Source organism: Sipha flava, unplaced genomic scaffold (genome assembly GCF_003268045.1).
Source record: "Sipha flava isolate LNK unplaced genomic scaffold, YSA_version1 209_pilon_pilon, whole genome shotgun sequence".
Taxonomy (NCBI): Eukaryota; Metazoa; Arthropoda; class Insecta; order Hemiptera; family Aphididae; genus Sipha; species Sipha flava.
Genome location: NW_020272821.1, coordinates 398,765 through 414,875, shown reverse-complemented (window position 1 = coordinate 414,875; position 16,111 = coordinate 398,765). Strand labels below are relative to the sequence as shown.

At 28.3% G+C, this 16,111-nt stretch overlaps 1 protein-coding gene across 1 annotated transcript in view; it reads left to right on the top strand.

Annotated features, from left to right (window-relative positions):
• The window catches only part of LOC112682727 (monocarboxylate transporter 2), a 218,699-nt gene that overhangs the window by 9,757 nt on the left and 192,831 nt on the right, over positions 1-16,111 (top strand). Inside the window, exon 2 of the mRNA XM_025553414.1 lies at positions 5,311-5,739. Coding sequence (XP_025409199.1) covers positions 5,352-5,739 — 388 coding nt within the window. The 5' untranslated portion in view covers positions 5,311-5,351. The remainder of the gene's footprint in view (positions 1-5,310; positions 5,740-16,111) is intronic.

Here is a 16,111-nt window from a genome sequence, read left to right as displayed (position 1 = left end):
ACGTAGGACGTAAAACGCTTTCTGTTGTGGAGTCGTCATAACGAAACAAACTAACGGTTCCTAGTTCACTAATCATTACGGTGCCAAATTTATCAACTAAATAACTTAAAATAAACTTAGTTATATAATCTTTCCATTAATACATCGGTCATTAACCTGCGATTAACTGTTGCCGAACTATATCAGTTCGTAATCGGATGAAGACTTTTGAAACACCGTGTATTATTTGTCAATGTAATTTTAACAAGTTAATATAATTTTATTTTAGAATCACCAATAGGCCAGAGAGCTTTCATGGGACGTACAATGGTCAGTTTTACAACCCCCATCCTCCAATACACGCAGTAATTTCAGTTTTAAAACAAACACAGGCACAAACGTTGAAAATAATAAATTCTATTAAAATCAATGTTCATAATCCTATGACCTAAAAGGTATAAACAAAATAAAACATAATATTTTGAAATTATAAATTTAGCAACGTTGTCTAAAAAAACGTTCGCAATCGTTCGGTTTTCGACTAAAAAAAAAAAAAATAATTATTGATAAGTGGCATTCGTTCGCAATCGTATTATGAATAAGGTGTAACCATCGCAATCGTGTTGTACCCCATCATAACATTCTTCACACCTAGTGTATCTATAATATTTATTTATTTTTTTATAGTTCCTATAAGGTATATTATCTTAGTCAGTGGCTCTAAATACGGGTATAATACGGGTTGCAAAACGGCTTATATTAAACAACACTAGCTGGGCGCCCGGGCCTGAATGTAAAAAAACAATTATTTTCACAGAAAAAAAATTTCTTATATATAAATATAAAAATGATAATAAGTATATAATTTTAAAATACAAGTCTTTGGAGGAATGCGTTATTCTAGACAAAACAAGTAGAGGAATGAAAACTGTATGTACAAAAAAGTAGAGGGATGCCATCCCTCCGTATCCCCCTACCACTTCGAGCACTGACTCAAACTCAATAAACGTATGTTCAGTAGATTTCGGCAGAATTATTTCCACTTAAATAACATATTCTAAACATACCATGTTCAACCTTGTGTAAAAACTAAAACAAAAAAATTAAGTGTAAGAGCCAAGTAGGCACCCAAACGAATTTTTTATTTTTAGTTATTAACAAACATAATATAAAATTTATATTCGTCTGATTTCTTAACTTTTTTATGTTAATTTACAGGCATATGTTTTATTTTATTTGTTAGTTAAAATAACTGAACTCGTAGTATGAATTAATTATATCCTGTTAAACATACTTCACTTCACAGAGTACAAAAATTTATCATTACTCTCAAATTTACTTCAAAAGACTCCGATGGGTCAAACGTAACTCATACGTTTCAACGTTTGTATTTCTTTTGATCTTAAAGCTATTTTAAACTCGAAAGTTTAAATGCAAGATTATTAAATCTGTATTATACATTAATTAAAATAATAATATCTCAACAATATTGAATCACAATTATTATTTTTTCGAAAGCTTAAAATTTGATCAATTATTCAAAATATATAACCTCATTATCTACGTAAATGTGTTCAGATATATCTGTTTAAAATTTCAATTGTTTTTTTAAATTTGCTATATTTGCTTTATAACAGAAATATAAATACCTCGTGTATTTAGGTATACAGTATTTATTATAATTTATGTATGCAATCATTTATTAGAAAATTTATTATTTGGTCTATATTTTATAAGAGGTCAAAGGATTTAATGACTAGGATACATGTGGTGGAGAATTTAAGACGATATAAGTAGAGTAGTCTTGAAATGGAAGCCAATGGGGAAAAACACTCAAGGGTGACTAAGAAAAAGATGGTTGAACTTAGTGGAAGAAGACCTTGAAAGAATGAGAGTTCAAGAACGGAAATAATTAGCCCGGGATCAAGAAACATGGAGGGATTAAGTGATGGCGGCTATAACTCATAGAAAGTATTAGGCCTTTAAAATTAAGGGCCAGATGATGGAGAAGAAAAATTAAATATCATAAATTTATAATTAAAAAAAATATTTCAAAATAATATTGAAAATTGTTTTTATTTGACATATTATACAATAGGGTTGTGTTATATAGTATTTATATTTGTATACAATTATTTTTAAATCCATTTTAATTTTCCTTTAGTAAATAGAACTATAGGAATCTTGTGCCGCTATGAGGACTCATTTTAAAAAATCAATGTAGTTAATATAAATGTGCATTTATTTTTCTTCCTACTACATGGTTTGTACTAATGGTAATGGTAGATTTACAAAGCAATGCATAATAAAGTGCCAAAATCAAATAAAAATGTATAAGGCTATAACGTTACAAACAGGGGTGGATCTAGGGGGGGGGGTTCAGGGGGTCAGCTGACCCACAGTTAATATTTGTTGACAAGATTGGCCTCTTGGAAATTTTTTTCTCTTTTTAGACCATGATTCAGACTCTTGGACAGTTGGCCCATCGGTGTTATTTGAAAAATGAATGCCATGTATGTTCAAAATTTAAAATTTTTCAATTCATATTTTATATTTTAAATTATATAATTATAGTAGAAAGTTAAGTAAATCATATTTTATTCCGTACGTTTGTTGCGCTGATAAAATTAGAATATATTTATTAACCATAAATAAGTCATTATCGGTGGTATCACTAATTCTAAAATGTCATATAAATATACTTATAAATTTTTATAAGCATTTTGTGTTTTTTTTTTTTTTTTACAAGGTATTCATTTCTAATTCAGTTTCATCCCTTATAAATGGCCTCTTGAAATGGCTTGACCCACAGTTCCCCGACTCTGGATCCGTCCCTGGTTAAAGATGATTTCATACATAGTTTAATGGGTGATCAAAAATAAAATATTTTATTAGTAAAGCGTAAGTATGTCCGCCCTCAGTTCATCCATCCTGAACATACACCACTATTGAAACGATATAGAATATATTTTCAGTTCACTGATTAAGACTTTTTATCTTGTACTCTATCCATCATGTTCATCTAACCGAACTCCTGTGTACCCCGAAAACTTTCGTGAAGTCGTCTTTAATAATAATGTACCTATAAAAATATAAAATAGTAAAATGAAAAATGTATCATAAAAAAAAGATTAATTATTAAGAAATCCTTAGTTAAACTATTTTTTCTGATTTCTTTCCAATTCTTTCATACTAACAGATATTATCAGATAATTTTTGTTCATCCTGATATTATTTAATACTTCAAGGCACATACCTTTTATTTTAAATCTTATCAGGAAGCTATTTCAGATGAGTTTTTAAGAAGATACTCCAGTATGCTTTGTCACACGTAAACACGTATAAAAACTATGTAGGTATTTGATGAATTGATATGTATAACGGTAGCGTACTTTTAAGACTGGACTGATTTACCCACCTTCTACCTCAATCAAAATACGAATATTGGTTAGAATATTAAATAGTTAACGATAAAAAAATGACACCTCACGTTCTATTCGCGAATAAACACGATACAATAATGAGAAACGCTTTTAGATACATTTATTCATCCCCTTCCACCGTAAAATTGAAAGATTGTAAACATTGAAAGTACGCCACTGCTTGTTATCTAATACGATAAAAAAACTTTGAAAATCTCCTCGTGCTTATATGAAATTCGTCCAAGGTATATATCTTTCGAGCTTGACCTACTTTATCGACTATATGGGTATAGGAGCAGTGGATTGTATTTCGATCACACCACTAAGAAAATTTGATATGGTCGGCTCGCGTAGTTTAACCGTAGCTGTTTCACATCGTGGATTCTATAGGTATGTACAATGTAGTAGCGGTTATACATGATGTTCAAGAGGGTGGGATAAAATAATGCCAAACCTATCTCACCCATAGCATTTATATATATATATATCATATACATACGGATTATAGGTATAAATGTATAATAATGTTTATATATTTAACATTAATGTATTATAAAATGTATTAGGTTTATTAGAACCCATTGTAATACTATTATGGCAGTTGAATGTAAATAATTGTGTATTATAACTTATAAATGTACATAATGACTTTGATTAATATGGTCTATAGAACGTACTCTGAAATGTATTATCAATTATCTTGAAAATAAACATATTATAACAACCATGTAAACTATTATATTATTATGATGATAATGATAATCACAAAAGTGTATATTTTTTATTTTTTTCAAAAATTGGCATACACCTAACTCCTGGAAATACTTCACAAGTGGGTACTTAATAGCTAATATTTTCGATTTATTATTGTCAAAAGCTAGATAATATAATATTTCTATGACTGTGTGTGCATACATGTTATTATATCAGTTCAGTTGTTCGAATGTTATTGTTACCGCTGAATACATGAAATGAGTAGGTAAATGTGCTAATAAAAGTATATCCGACTTTTTTGCCTGAAAAATCTTTAAAAAATACTGAAAATATACTTCAGAATCTCAATATCAGCGTGTAGATTAAATGGATTGAATGCATTGAATAATCATTGTGAAATTGCAGTTATTACAGATGACGTCATAAAAGAGTTGATTCGGAAAAAAATAAAAATTAATAATAATTTATTTCTTACAAACAACAATATACAAATGAAATAACAAATTAATACAAGCAGCAAACTTCCCTATAAGCGTAATGCTTGCGGTGGGTATTAAGAATTTTAGTTCTATTCATACAGTATAGGTTGATTAAAATAAAATTTAAATATATGCATAATAACTTTCTAAAATATTTTTATACTTGACGCGTCTATTAAAATAATTTTATTTATAAATAAAAATATATTTCGGTAATGGTTTTTAGTTTATCGAACGAACGCCAAACACACAGAAATAATTACAGCGGTAGGTTTGAATAAAATAACATGATAAATATTTAATAGTAGCGATTCAAAAAAATGATATAATTATTGAAAAATAACTGTACAGCTGTACATGTTATATTACACGTTATACTAGAGGTGGAACTAGAAATGATTACGCCCGGGGAGAATGTTAAAATTACGCCCTACCAATAGATCAATAATCAAATAATCTTCTCGAGAATTGTTTTCTTATAATTAATATACAATCATACTTGTTGAGTTTTAACCAAATATCGGTATTTAACAAAGTTAAAAATATCAAATCAGTTGTTAATCATTACAAAAATTACACACTCTAAAATGTTACGCCCGGGGATGAACCCTCGTCTTCCAACCACTAGTTTCGTCCCTGCGTTATACCACTGACGGAAATTGCGCTTGGAAAAATCCCGGTCGCGCCACTGATGTGTATCTTTTTGTTTTCCGCAGAGACACTGTTGGCCAGCGACGGACGGAAACGTTCCGGCGTGATGGCCGTTGTCGGCGCCATGAAGTTGGACGGCAACATGAACGTGATGTCGCGCAGCAACACGTGGCCGGTAGTCGTCCGGCTGGAGGACGGTGGCGGCGTGCGCGTGGTCGAGCCCGGGCCGTCCGACGACGGTCATCCGTGCACTGTGGTGACGGACCTACTGGGCGGCGGCGCCGTCACGGCCGAAACGTGTCCGTTGGCCCCGCTGTCGGCCCGGAAGCGCGCCACGCTGCAACGGCACTACTACCCGGAGGGCGGCTGGGGCTGGGTGATCGCGGCCACCGCGGTCGTGGTGCACCTGGTCAATCACGGGTTCCAGCTATCAGCCGCCGTCACGTTGAGGTTCGTGGTGGTCGGCAACCACGTGCAGCCAGTGGTCAACGCAGGTCAGTTTGATGTGTCGGTTACCTATTGTGTGTGTCCGTTGCTTGTGTTCGCTATTGCCGCCCGGTTGTGATCTACGACGCTCTTCGTCATGTCCAGGGCCGTATTTAATGGACGGTTCGGAGAGGCAATATTTAAGTGGGTGGCAATAATATTTTTACGGTGATTCTACGCAAAACCTGATCGATTATTTTGCATTCTCAACGGAAAACTGTTTTTGAACGAATATAATTTTATAAAAAAAAAAAAAACGTTACGCTGAAAAATCGTTTATATTATTTAGTAGAGTACGAAATTTATATCTATTCAAAAGTATTTTATTTGACATGGTATTTTATTGAGATATAGGTATTGGTTTAATCTTGATTTACACGGGGATGAGATGTTCAGACCGAAATGTACTCAATTATTTAAGTGCACCACCATCAGTCTTGTAAAAGACAATTTTCTACAACTTTATTTATTTAATTATCAGTTATTATTTTAGATTTAATATAAATTACAAATATCGCATAATAGTGTATTGAAATGGGAAAATTAATTGCGAGATGCTTTTTAACGAATAGTCGGAGACATTTATTTTTGGTTTTACACTTCGGGGAAGAAGGGCGGTAAAATGTTGTTGCCCCTAGGCGGAGAAATCTTAAATTCAGCTCTGATCGTCATTGATCGCTCGAATCAAAGGTTTCGCATGAACCCGATAGTGCACTGCTGAGTCGATGCACTTCAAAACGGTAAAAACGATTTGAACGATACGTTCGGAAGAACGGCGTGCGCGGTGACCGTCGTTCTATCAATATTTAACCTGTGGATGGTCATTTGAGATGGTTACGCAACATCATCTATATCAATGCATTCGGTGGACTACTATTCGTCTATTTCTGATGCCGGTAAAACATTTTATGCGGTTTGAAAATTCGTGGACGTGATTTTGACGTCCTGCTAGAATCCTGGGTTTTCACTCGAATGTTCCGTTAGATCAGTGGTTCTCAACCGGGGTGCCGCAGCACACTACTGTGTTACGAAAAATGTTTGATATTTGTGATTACGCTCATAGGTGAAATTAGGAGGGGTGCAATAGGGTTTTTAGCACCCCTGAGTTCAAATGTAGCACTCCTGTTTTTTTTTGCATATCTATATAATATATAATAATAACAGTTAAATACCATTTTATTTTATTTTCAAAAATTTTAGCATCCCAAATATTTGAGTTTTAATTACGCCCATGATTACGCTGGTAAAAAAATATTAAAAACAGGAGGCTTTCTATTTCATTGCATTTATTTTTAAAAAATACAAAAATAAAGAAAATATTTTGAGAACTAAATTATTTAAGCAAAAGAATATTATATCATAAAGAGAAAATATTTGAAATTATTAGTGAAAAGCTTGAGCTTATCGTTTGTTACACAAAATTTCGATACGTGGTCGTATCGAAGACAAGCATACACGCATTTTCTGATAAATGGAAAGAACCCTTTCCGTTTTTTGTTTTTTATGTTTTTTAATGCCGAAAAGTCTAACTCGCATAAGTGTACGCTGTATGGTCTTAACCTAAATGGATTTTTTAACGCGTAGCCAAAGTTGTTGTTGTTGTTAAGTGCACGAGTGTGCCGCAAAAACTTGAGATGTATATTAGTGTGCCGTGAACAAAAAAAGGTTGAAAACCACTGCCGTTAGATTATGCGCACGGCCCGCATAACACACGAAAACACGCAAATGGACGAACTGCATTTTCAGCGGCTGTAGGCACCGAAAGCCTTTACCGATTGCGTTCGTTTTTAACTCGTCATACATTATAAATTTCGTAATCATAAACCTTCGAACGGCAATTTTGTCCATATCGTATTGTTCAACATCAAACGTTTCATTCGTATTTTTCGAACATGTTCGGTACGAGCGATGATTCGTATTAATATTCTTTGTACCACGGAAAAACACTACGTGTAAACGGAAAGCCTACGATTTTATGAATTAACCGTGGGGGGGGGGGTTAGTTATTCCAAATTTGGTATATATTCAAAATAAAACAAACGTCATTTATAAAGCTGTTGACATGTCGTTGTAAATCTAAATATTATACGTGTAATATGTGGGTACTTATGTACAAAGTAAAAATCATTATATTTTTGGACTGGTTTAATGTCCCCCTCCCCTCTCGTTAATTGACATATTGGTAAAATGAGTCGCTTAGTAAGTAATTTAAAATGCATTTAAATTGCCGACTTTCAAAAAAAAAAAAACCCGAATGATGCCACTGTCAATGCAATATTAGTACTGTTTTTTTTTAAATCTTAACCTTTTTGTTATCAGTTATTTATAGTAAAGATAAGACTCGTGTTTAATTATTGATCATGTGAGTTGAGCGTTTCACTATTTTTCTAGATTCTTATGCTTAGAATGGTATGCTTTGAATTCTTCATAAAAAAAAAATTTAATTTTATCACTATCAAACGTCATATTTTATGCTCAGCACTACCCAGGTTATTGTTGTATGGTTTATGTAGGTACTTGCGGTTAAAAGCAGAATGCCATTTCGCGTTTATATGTAATTTTTTTTTTTTTCATCGTTTCAATTTTATAGAAAAAAATCTAATAACAAATCAACAAGGGTATGTGCGCTATTTTCTATTGAAAAATAAATATATCAACGTTTTGGATCTCAAAATATGCATTAACTATCTTTATAGAACTGAGCCTTGATGTATACTAGCTATATTGTAATCTATAATAGTTTACAAGTAATAGACGAAAAAAAAATTCAAGGAAATAATGTTCAGAAACAAAAATGGTTTCATACAATACGCGACGAGTAATAATTAAATGTGTATTGATAATTAATTTTTAAGATTCAGTCACAAAACATAAAGTGATGTAAGTATTAAATAATACATTATTAATTATTGGTAACACATTTTAAACAATAATTAATAAAGCATCATCCTTTATATCCAATACCAAATTCTCCACCAATGAGTTTACACGATATGCACCATTCACATTATTTCGTATTTATACATAAATTGCGTAAAATGTGACTTTAATTTTTAATGATATTATAACGAAATAATACTGAAATTTCAAATTATATTGGTTCTATTAATTATTTTAATTGTTAACTAAGCACTTTTATAATGATTTTTTTATCATTTATAAATTACTAATTTATCAATCAATATATTTGTATTTTTTTATTATAAATATAATATTTACAATCTGTATTGTATATTGTTCAATAAGCAAATTTGATGATAGTAATTTTTTTTATAAAACATGAATAAATGTGAGGAAAGGCTATTTAGTGACAGAACTTTCAAAGATTAGTATTATGAATTTAGAGATTCAATTGATCTCTGTACTAGCGGCAGGTGTTTACACTGCTTTGAATGACATTCAGTTGGCTGGAATGGTTGGCTAGCTAGTAATGGAATTTTGTGTAAAGGATATAATCGATTTTATTGGTAGTATATTTGTATTTGAAAATTTTTGATGTTAAATCATAGTTAATATAATATAATAAGAATTATCATGTATTGAATGTGATGGTTTCTTTTAATTTTTTAATTGATAACAATTTTTTCATTTATCTGTTCACTTACTGATTCTCACCCAAAACTTGTTTTCGGCCAACATGTCTAAATATTTTTGAGTGAGGGCGTTGTATTTATTTAGTGATAAATATCACGAGTTTCAAAACTTTAAAAATATTTATGTAGATCAATGTGCATATTATATAATACAGTGTTATCATGGTAACACTTTTACACGACATGTATTCACATACATAATGAAGGTACGTGCATAAAATACCTTATAATGGATATAAACTTAAAATTCGGTAGTCAAGTATGAGAATAAGTACTCGTTAAAAATGTTAATATTCTTCAAATGAATACAGAGTATTAGTAAATTAAATTCAAATAATTTTATTTGGATTTAATATGCATTAATTTGTCCCCATTTAGCACGATGTAATTTTTCACAATCTAAGAGCATAATATTAGGAAACACTAATAAAGCATACAGGTATATAATTAACAGTTATGATTTATCATTGCATATTCAGTGCGCCGTTTTACATTTGTAAAAGTAATTCTTGATAGGAATAAATTTATAGTTTAGAATATTCAATGACCTTGAAGTTACATTGTAATTAGAATTTTTAAAGTTCTCAATTATCAAGCTTAAAATTAGAATAAAATATTATATAAAAACATTATAATAATATTTATATTGATAATTATACATGATAAAAAACATAATTTATTTTGAAGCAAAAATGAAAATTTGGATGGGGTAGGATTATTAATAAATGAATATATTTTTGTAGTAAAACTTCAAGTTAGAAATAATAGAAGATATCTATAAATTATATTAATTTATTTTGGAAAAATTAAAATAATGGGAAAAGAAAAGTCAGTTATATTTTATTTTTTATTATTCTTCGTGAATAGAGAGTCTCACTGAACATGTTATATTTATAATTCATTGTTTCAACAGAAAATGGAAGTTAACAAAAATAAATAAAAATCACTTCAATATTTATAAATTATAAATATTGAGTCCTGTTAATATTATTACACAAACAATACAAATAGATTATTGTGAATATAAAAAATAAAATAAAAATTCATGCTGTATTTTAAAACTAAAATGCTTATAGAAATTTTAAATAATTTACTTATGTTATATAAAATTATATTATGTAAAAATCAAAAATTAATAATATTTTTTTGAATGTGTTTGTTATCTGACAGTTATATTTTATCAAAACGTGTGACCAAAATGTATCATTGTTAAAGTTTAAACGGACAGAAGGAAAATAGTTAGTACGTGATGAAAACTTTGTTACAAACTACTGTTTTTAAAATTTTACTTAAATAAATATAATTTTAAAATATAAATATTCAATTATTTCTGCTAGTTCATGGTCCAGGCCTTCAAGAACAACAAATAAAATATTTTTTAATATTTATTTCGATTGTATTATATTAATTAAAATAAAATAAATAAATAACTAAAAATAGTTTTTATATAATATATCAAAAACTAGTTGTTTTAAATACATTATATTTTGGTTGTTGTGCTTAACATCGAAATTTTGCGAATTCATTTACAATTATTCAGTCTAATTAATAGTTATAGTATTTTATGATTAAAACATCCTTGTCCATACAAATATTATGTTTATAATTTATTGATAAAAATAAAATTGTGTATCATCTAATATTGATTTTGTTATTTGTATTAATTATATATAATTTAATGTTTATTCAATATAAAAACTAATTTTTCTTTATAAATAGAGCTGGCAGAATGTACATCAATTGTATAGAATATATATATTTAATGGCTATGTAGGTATATCGTATATATCAGGTATGGCGAACCTTTTTTGGTTCAAGTGCCAAATTTTCCTAATTAAGGATTTGAAAATCATTTACATGCCCAAAGAAAATGATATTTTCTAAGAATAAAAATAAAATTACAGATTTATTACATTATCTTTATTACATTTTAGTCAATCTTAGTGAAATGCAATCAGTAATCGTTTCATTGGTCAAACAATGTATTCCTTTGATTCAATTAAATTCGTTATGGCTTTTACAAACATAAATTGACGAAAAATATTAAACCATAAGGAATATTTTCATTTTTAAAATACATAAAATATAAATAAAGTAAAAAATAATAAAAATATATAATTCGTTTCTTTGAATATTTTATAACCAACATTTTATAAATAGTGTAATTTTTTTTTGTGTCCAATTTTTAATAATTTCAATTTTTCTCTCGTGCCATTAAAATTTGGTCAACGTGCCACCTTTGGTACGCGTGCCATAGGTTCGCCACCCCTGGTATATATGTATGATGTTAACCGTTGTCAGAAAGTGTTTCGAGTTCAATGGTCAATCATTGCTTTTAAATAAATACGATAAAAAACTATTTATATCCTGTATTTTACTATATTTTTGGATTTTTAAATCTAAACTTAAATAAATAATAATTTTTAAAAAAATATATCATTTAATTTAAAAATGATTTAAAATTTTGTTAATTTCTGGTTGAAATAATGTGCCTGAAATGTTTACGTTTATATTATATTTTGCTATATTCAAATATAAAAATTTTTTAAATTTTTAATATAGTTAATATACGCTATATATACCGGTGTGTCACTCTAACATAATTCGTATTTTGTGTTTTTATTAATTATTTATTTTCTTTGCTTCATGTTCACTAAAAACAAATTTCATATGTGGGGCACAGTAAACGTTAGCAAAAAAATAGTTGTTTATTTCCTGACGAAATGTTTTCGTGTATGGTTTTTAAGATCTATATGCTTTCTGTCTCCAAGGCAACTTAAATTATATGGATTTCGATACGAGAGTAGAGAACTACTAGAAAATTATATATATACACATAGAACGTGCATTATTTTTTCTTTTTTTGGTATTTTTTGCTCCACCAAAAAACCGAATATCATGCACATTATTTTTGCTGGCACTAGTTCAGAAGTCCACGGAGACCCGTTTATATGGGACTTCCATCATGTGTTTATCTATCGGAAAACATTGTAGTGAAACTTATAGTAATAGGCTTTCATGTCTCCAAAAAACCGAGCTAAATCTGAAAAACAAAATATCTCAGCATAATAGTGTACAATGCAAAATCATTGTCTCCTTACAGTATAATAACACTTTAAAAATTATTAATGTGTATTTGATACTTCTTTACATATGGTAAATAATTATTAACATTATTTTTAAAAAAGTTGAACGTGATAATCATGTGTTTTGTTACCTATATTTTATATAGTTTTTGAAATTAGTATAAAAATTGACCGTGAACTATTTATTTTATTAAACTTGATGTGTTTGATTAAATTTACTTAACGTTCTAATCAGTGGCGCCGAAACCCTATGCTTAGGTCAGGCCGTGGCCTGATTACATTTTTATAATGAGGCTGACCTATCTTTTGTACTTTGCAATATTCTGATCTCGCGAGGAATGCCGGATTGACTCTTTTGGATCGGTACGTGTATGAACGGAACGGAAACGTTCAAATGTGAATTACCTAAATTAAAACACATTATAAAATATTTTACGAAATGGTATGGTACAGTGTCTGTCGATATGTTTCTGACTAGTATGAATCATGCTTAATACTTGTAATTTGAGAGCAGAAATTATTTTTATATGCAAAGGAAAAATGTAGGCCTGTGTCCTGGGGTGCTTGAGGCCGTTGTATTTTTATTTGAATTGAGTACAATTTTAGAAATTTAGCGCCATTGGTTCTAATAATAATCATATACCAAGGAAGAATCATTGAAAAAAGAAATATTGTTTATAGTAAAAATCATTCAATCGAGGGTCATGGGATATGCTTGTAAAAGTAGTGCCATTATTATAACCTACACATTATTTAAGTTTTGGAAAATAAATTAACATTTTGATATTCTAAGACAGTTTGATATTTTTTCTAATTATACGCTTATTTTCTAGCAAGTAACATACATTTATGGTTGATTGCAACAATATTGTATAGAGGCTCGGGAGCGTTAAAAATGATTTATTTTTCTATAAAATTGCAATGACTGCTTTCCCCAAAAGTTTATCATGTCAATTTTATTTTTTTCTACTAATTTTTATATACAGTTTACCTGTTGTTTTAGATAACAGTAAGTAAATGTATATATAACATATGAATATAATATTTTTACTAATGTGAGGCTTAATTGACATTAAAACAATAAAAAAAGTTAAAAATAAGGACGAAAATATTTATCTTTAGATAATTATTGATAGTAAAGTTAAATTCATTTTCATATTAATTAAGCTTAATATATTTTATTTTAATTTTCAATTTTTTTCAGAAATTCGTTCATACCAATAATGTACTGAGAAAATCGAAAACATACGCTTCTCTAAAATAAATAAAAATATTAACTTTGTTCATGGCTTAGGATCATAATATTGTAAAGTCATAAATTCTAAAGTTACTTCTTTTATTAAAAGAAATATAAATGTAACATAAATAGCCATGGAAAAAAAAATGTAACATTATTCTCATATAAATTTTAAGTTTTATTTTGTGCTTACGAAAACTACTTGATAAATAATTAGTCTTAAGTACCTATACCGTATCTTATTTCCTACTTAAAAAGTTACTGAATGAAACTTGGTGGAGATTTACTACCAAAATTTTGTTCACGAAAAAGAAAAATCATTGCAAAACCAGTACCTTCCTCACTTTGCTCAGAATCTAATAATAGATACAAATTGATTTGATAAATTATACCTAATTATTGTACAAATCGAACGATTTACAACTGTTTTGTATTGTTGAATGGCGTAATGAAAGGCTCTTCGTTTTAGTCTATGAATTGTTCGCTAAAAGCGATTCCACAATGAAGTGATTGTACAATATATTTCAAAGACCTTCACAATAGGTGTTCTTTTTTTCGTTACAACTTTTCGCGGGAAATTTATGTATTTATTTGATCACATGTCGAAAAACATTAAGTTAGCTCTTTTTTTTACACATTTTATAAAAATAAAAAACATTGAAAATCAGTTATATAATGATTTAAAAAAGTAAAACATTATTAATCATTTCTATGAAATGAAACACATTATAACATAATTGTAATACAATTATTGTATACTATAAGTATAATTTGATTAACATTTTATGTTTAAAACTATATACACATTATGTGTATTGATGAATCGACATTTTTTAATGCGCTATAATATTAATATTTTGATTATCATTTGATCTTTTATCACAAATGTAAAATATACAAAGCTAGATAATTTATTTGAAAAATAAACTGCCATTGTTACATTATTTCTATTTGATTATATTCTAAACTTTGAGTAAAAAATGTAAAAATTACATCAAAAAATGGTTCTCGAATTTTGTTTTATTTTTAAAATTGTTTAAGAGTTTATTTTATTTTTATGTTTTTAAAAAAGTTTAGTATATATTAAGTACATCTGTCATAAAAAGACTTGTTTATTATATTTTAGATTTACAAAACTTTTGAAATGAATATTAGCGTCTGAAAAATTCTAAACGAATTTCTAAACTGTTGTTTTTTTTTAAACATTTTGCCAATCGTATTCTCTATTTAAAAAATAATTTAATGGATGATTGATGAATAAAAATATTAATTATATAGTGTTTTCGAAAAAATATTGATTTAAATGTAACATAATTTTATTTAATCTTAAACACTATTTTAAATAGCCAAACAAATAAAAATATGTTTTTTTTATTAAAATATTCAACAATCCTAAAACGATTGACATAATGTTGTTGGATACAAATTGCCTATTTTAGCAGGAGGTAACTATTCAGTTTCTATATTTATTTGACCTTATACTTCTACATTTGAAATAAAGTAAAGAACGTTAAATTTTAAAGATCTTTTAAGAGCATGGGATTTTTTTACAAATAATAAAAGTTATATATTTTTAAAAGAACCTGTGTAAGAATTGTGTGTCGTTAAATATTTTCTTATCCATGCCCAAACTCCATATATTTTCTTTTCTTTTCTTTTCTTTAAAAAAAAATTACCAAAAAGTCAAAAATAGTGATTGGGTGGTGTTTGTCTTTTGTTGCCTCACTACATTGACAGGATTCTATCGACTTATTAGATACCATGAGAATTTTGTAATAATAATAAGTGGGCCTACAATATGCCCACCATATTTTGTTATTCTGAATTGTTTTACAGCTAACAGTTTTGATTACTAGGAGGTTCGACAAAAGTTCTTAAACTATATATAGGAAATTATAAAAATGTGTTTTACTTCAAATCAAGTATTATTTTATGACTAAAATTACTAATAAAATTGCTTTATAATTATATTAGTTAAGCTGGATAAAATTAATTCTTACGTTTTTTTTTATTACATAATTTAAAACTCATTTTAATAATTTCTAATTTTTTACAATCTAAAAATATATTAATCACCGTTACATTGCATACAATAACTTATAAGTCATTAAAACGGATTTTATCGCTTCTAGATACATCCTTTTTTATAAGGTATATTTTATTTTATTTTTGACGTTAGCTGTTTTTATTTAATTACCTTACTGACATATTTGGTCTTGAATTTTTTTGTTGATTATGCGTTAAATAACAATTACTCATCAATTCAGGTCAAAAAATGACAACTAATTTCAGATATAAAATAAAGTTCAAGTTAATGTGTTTAAATTTAGAAGTCGAAATCGAAATTTTAATACAATAAATATTAGTCACAGCAATCAGAAAATAAATTAATTGCATTTTAAATATAATATCGATTCCTTAAAAAAAGTATTTTATAGCAAATTGACATTTCATTACTCATTTA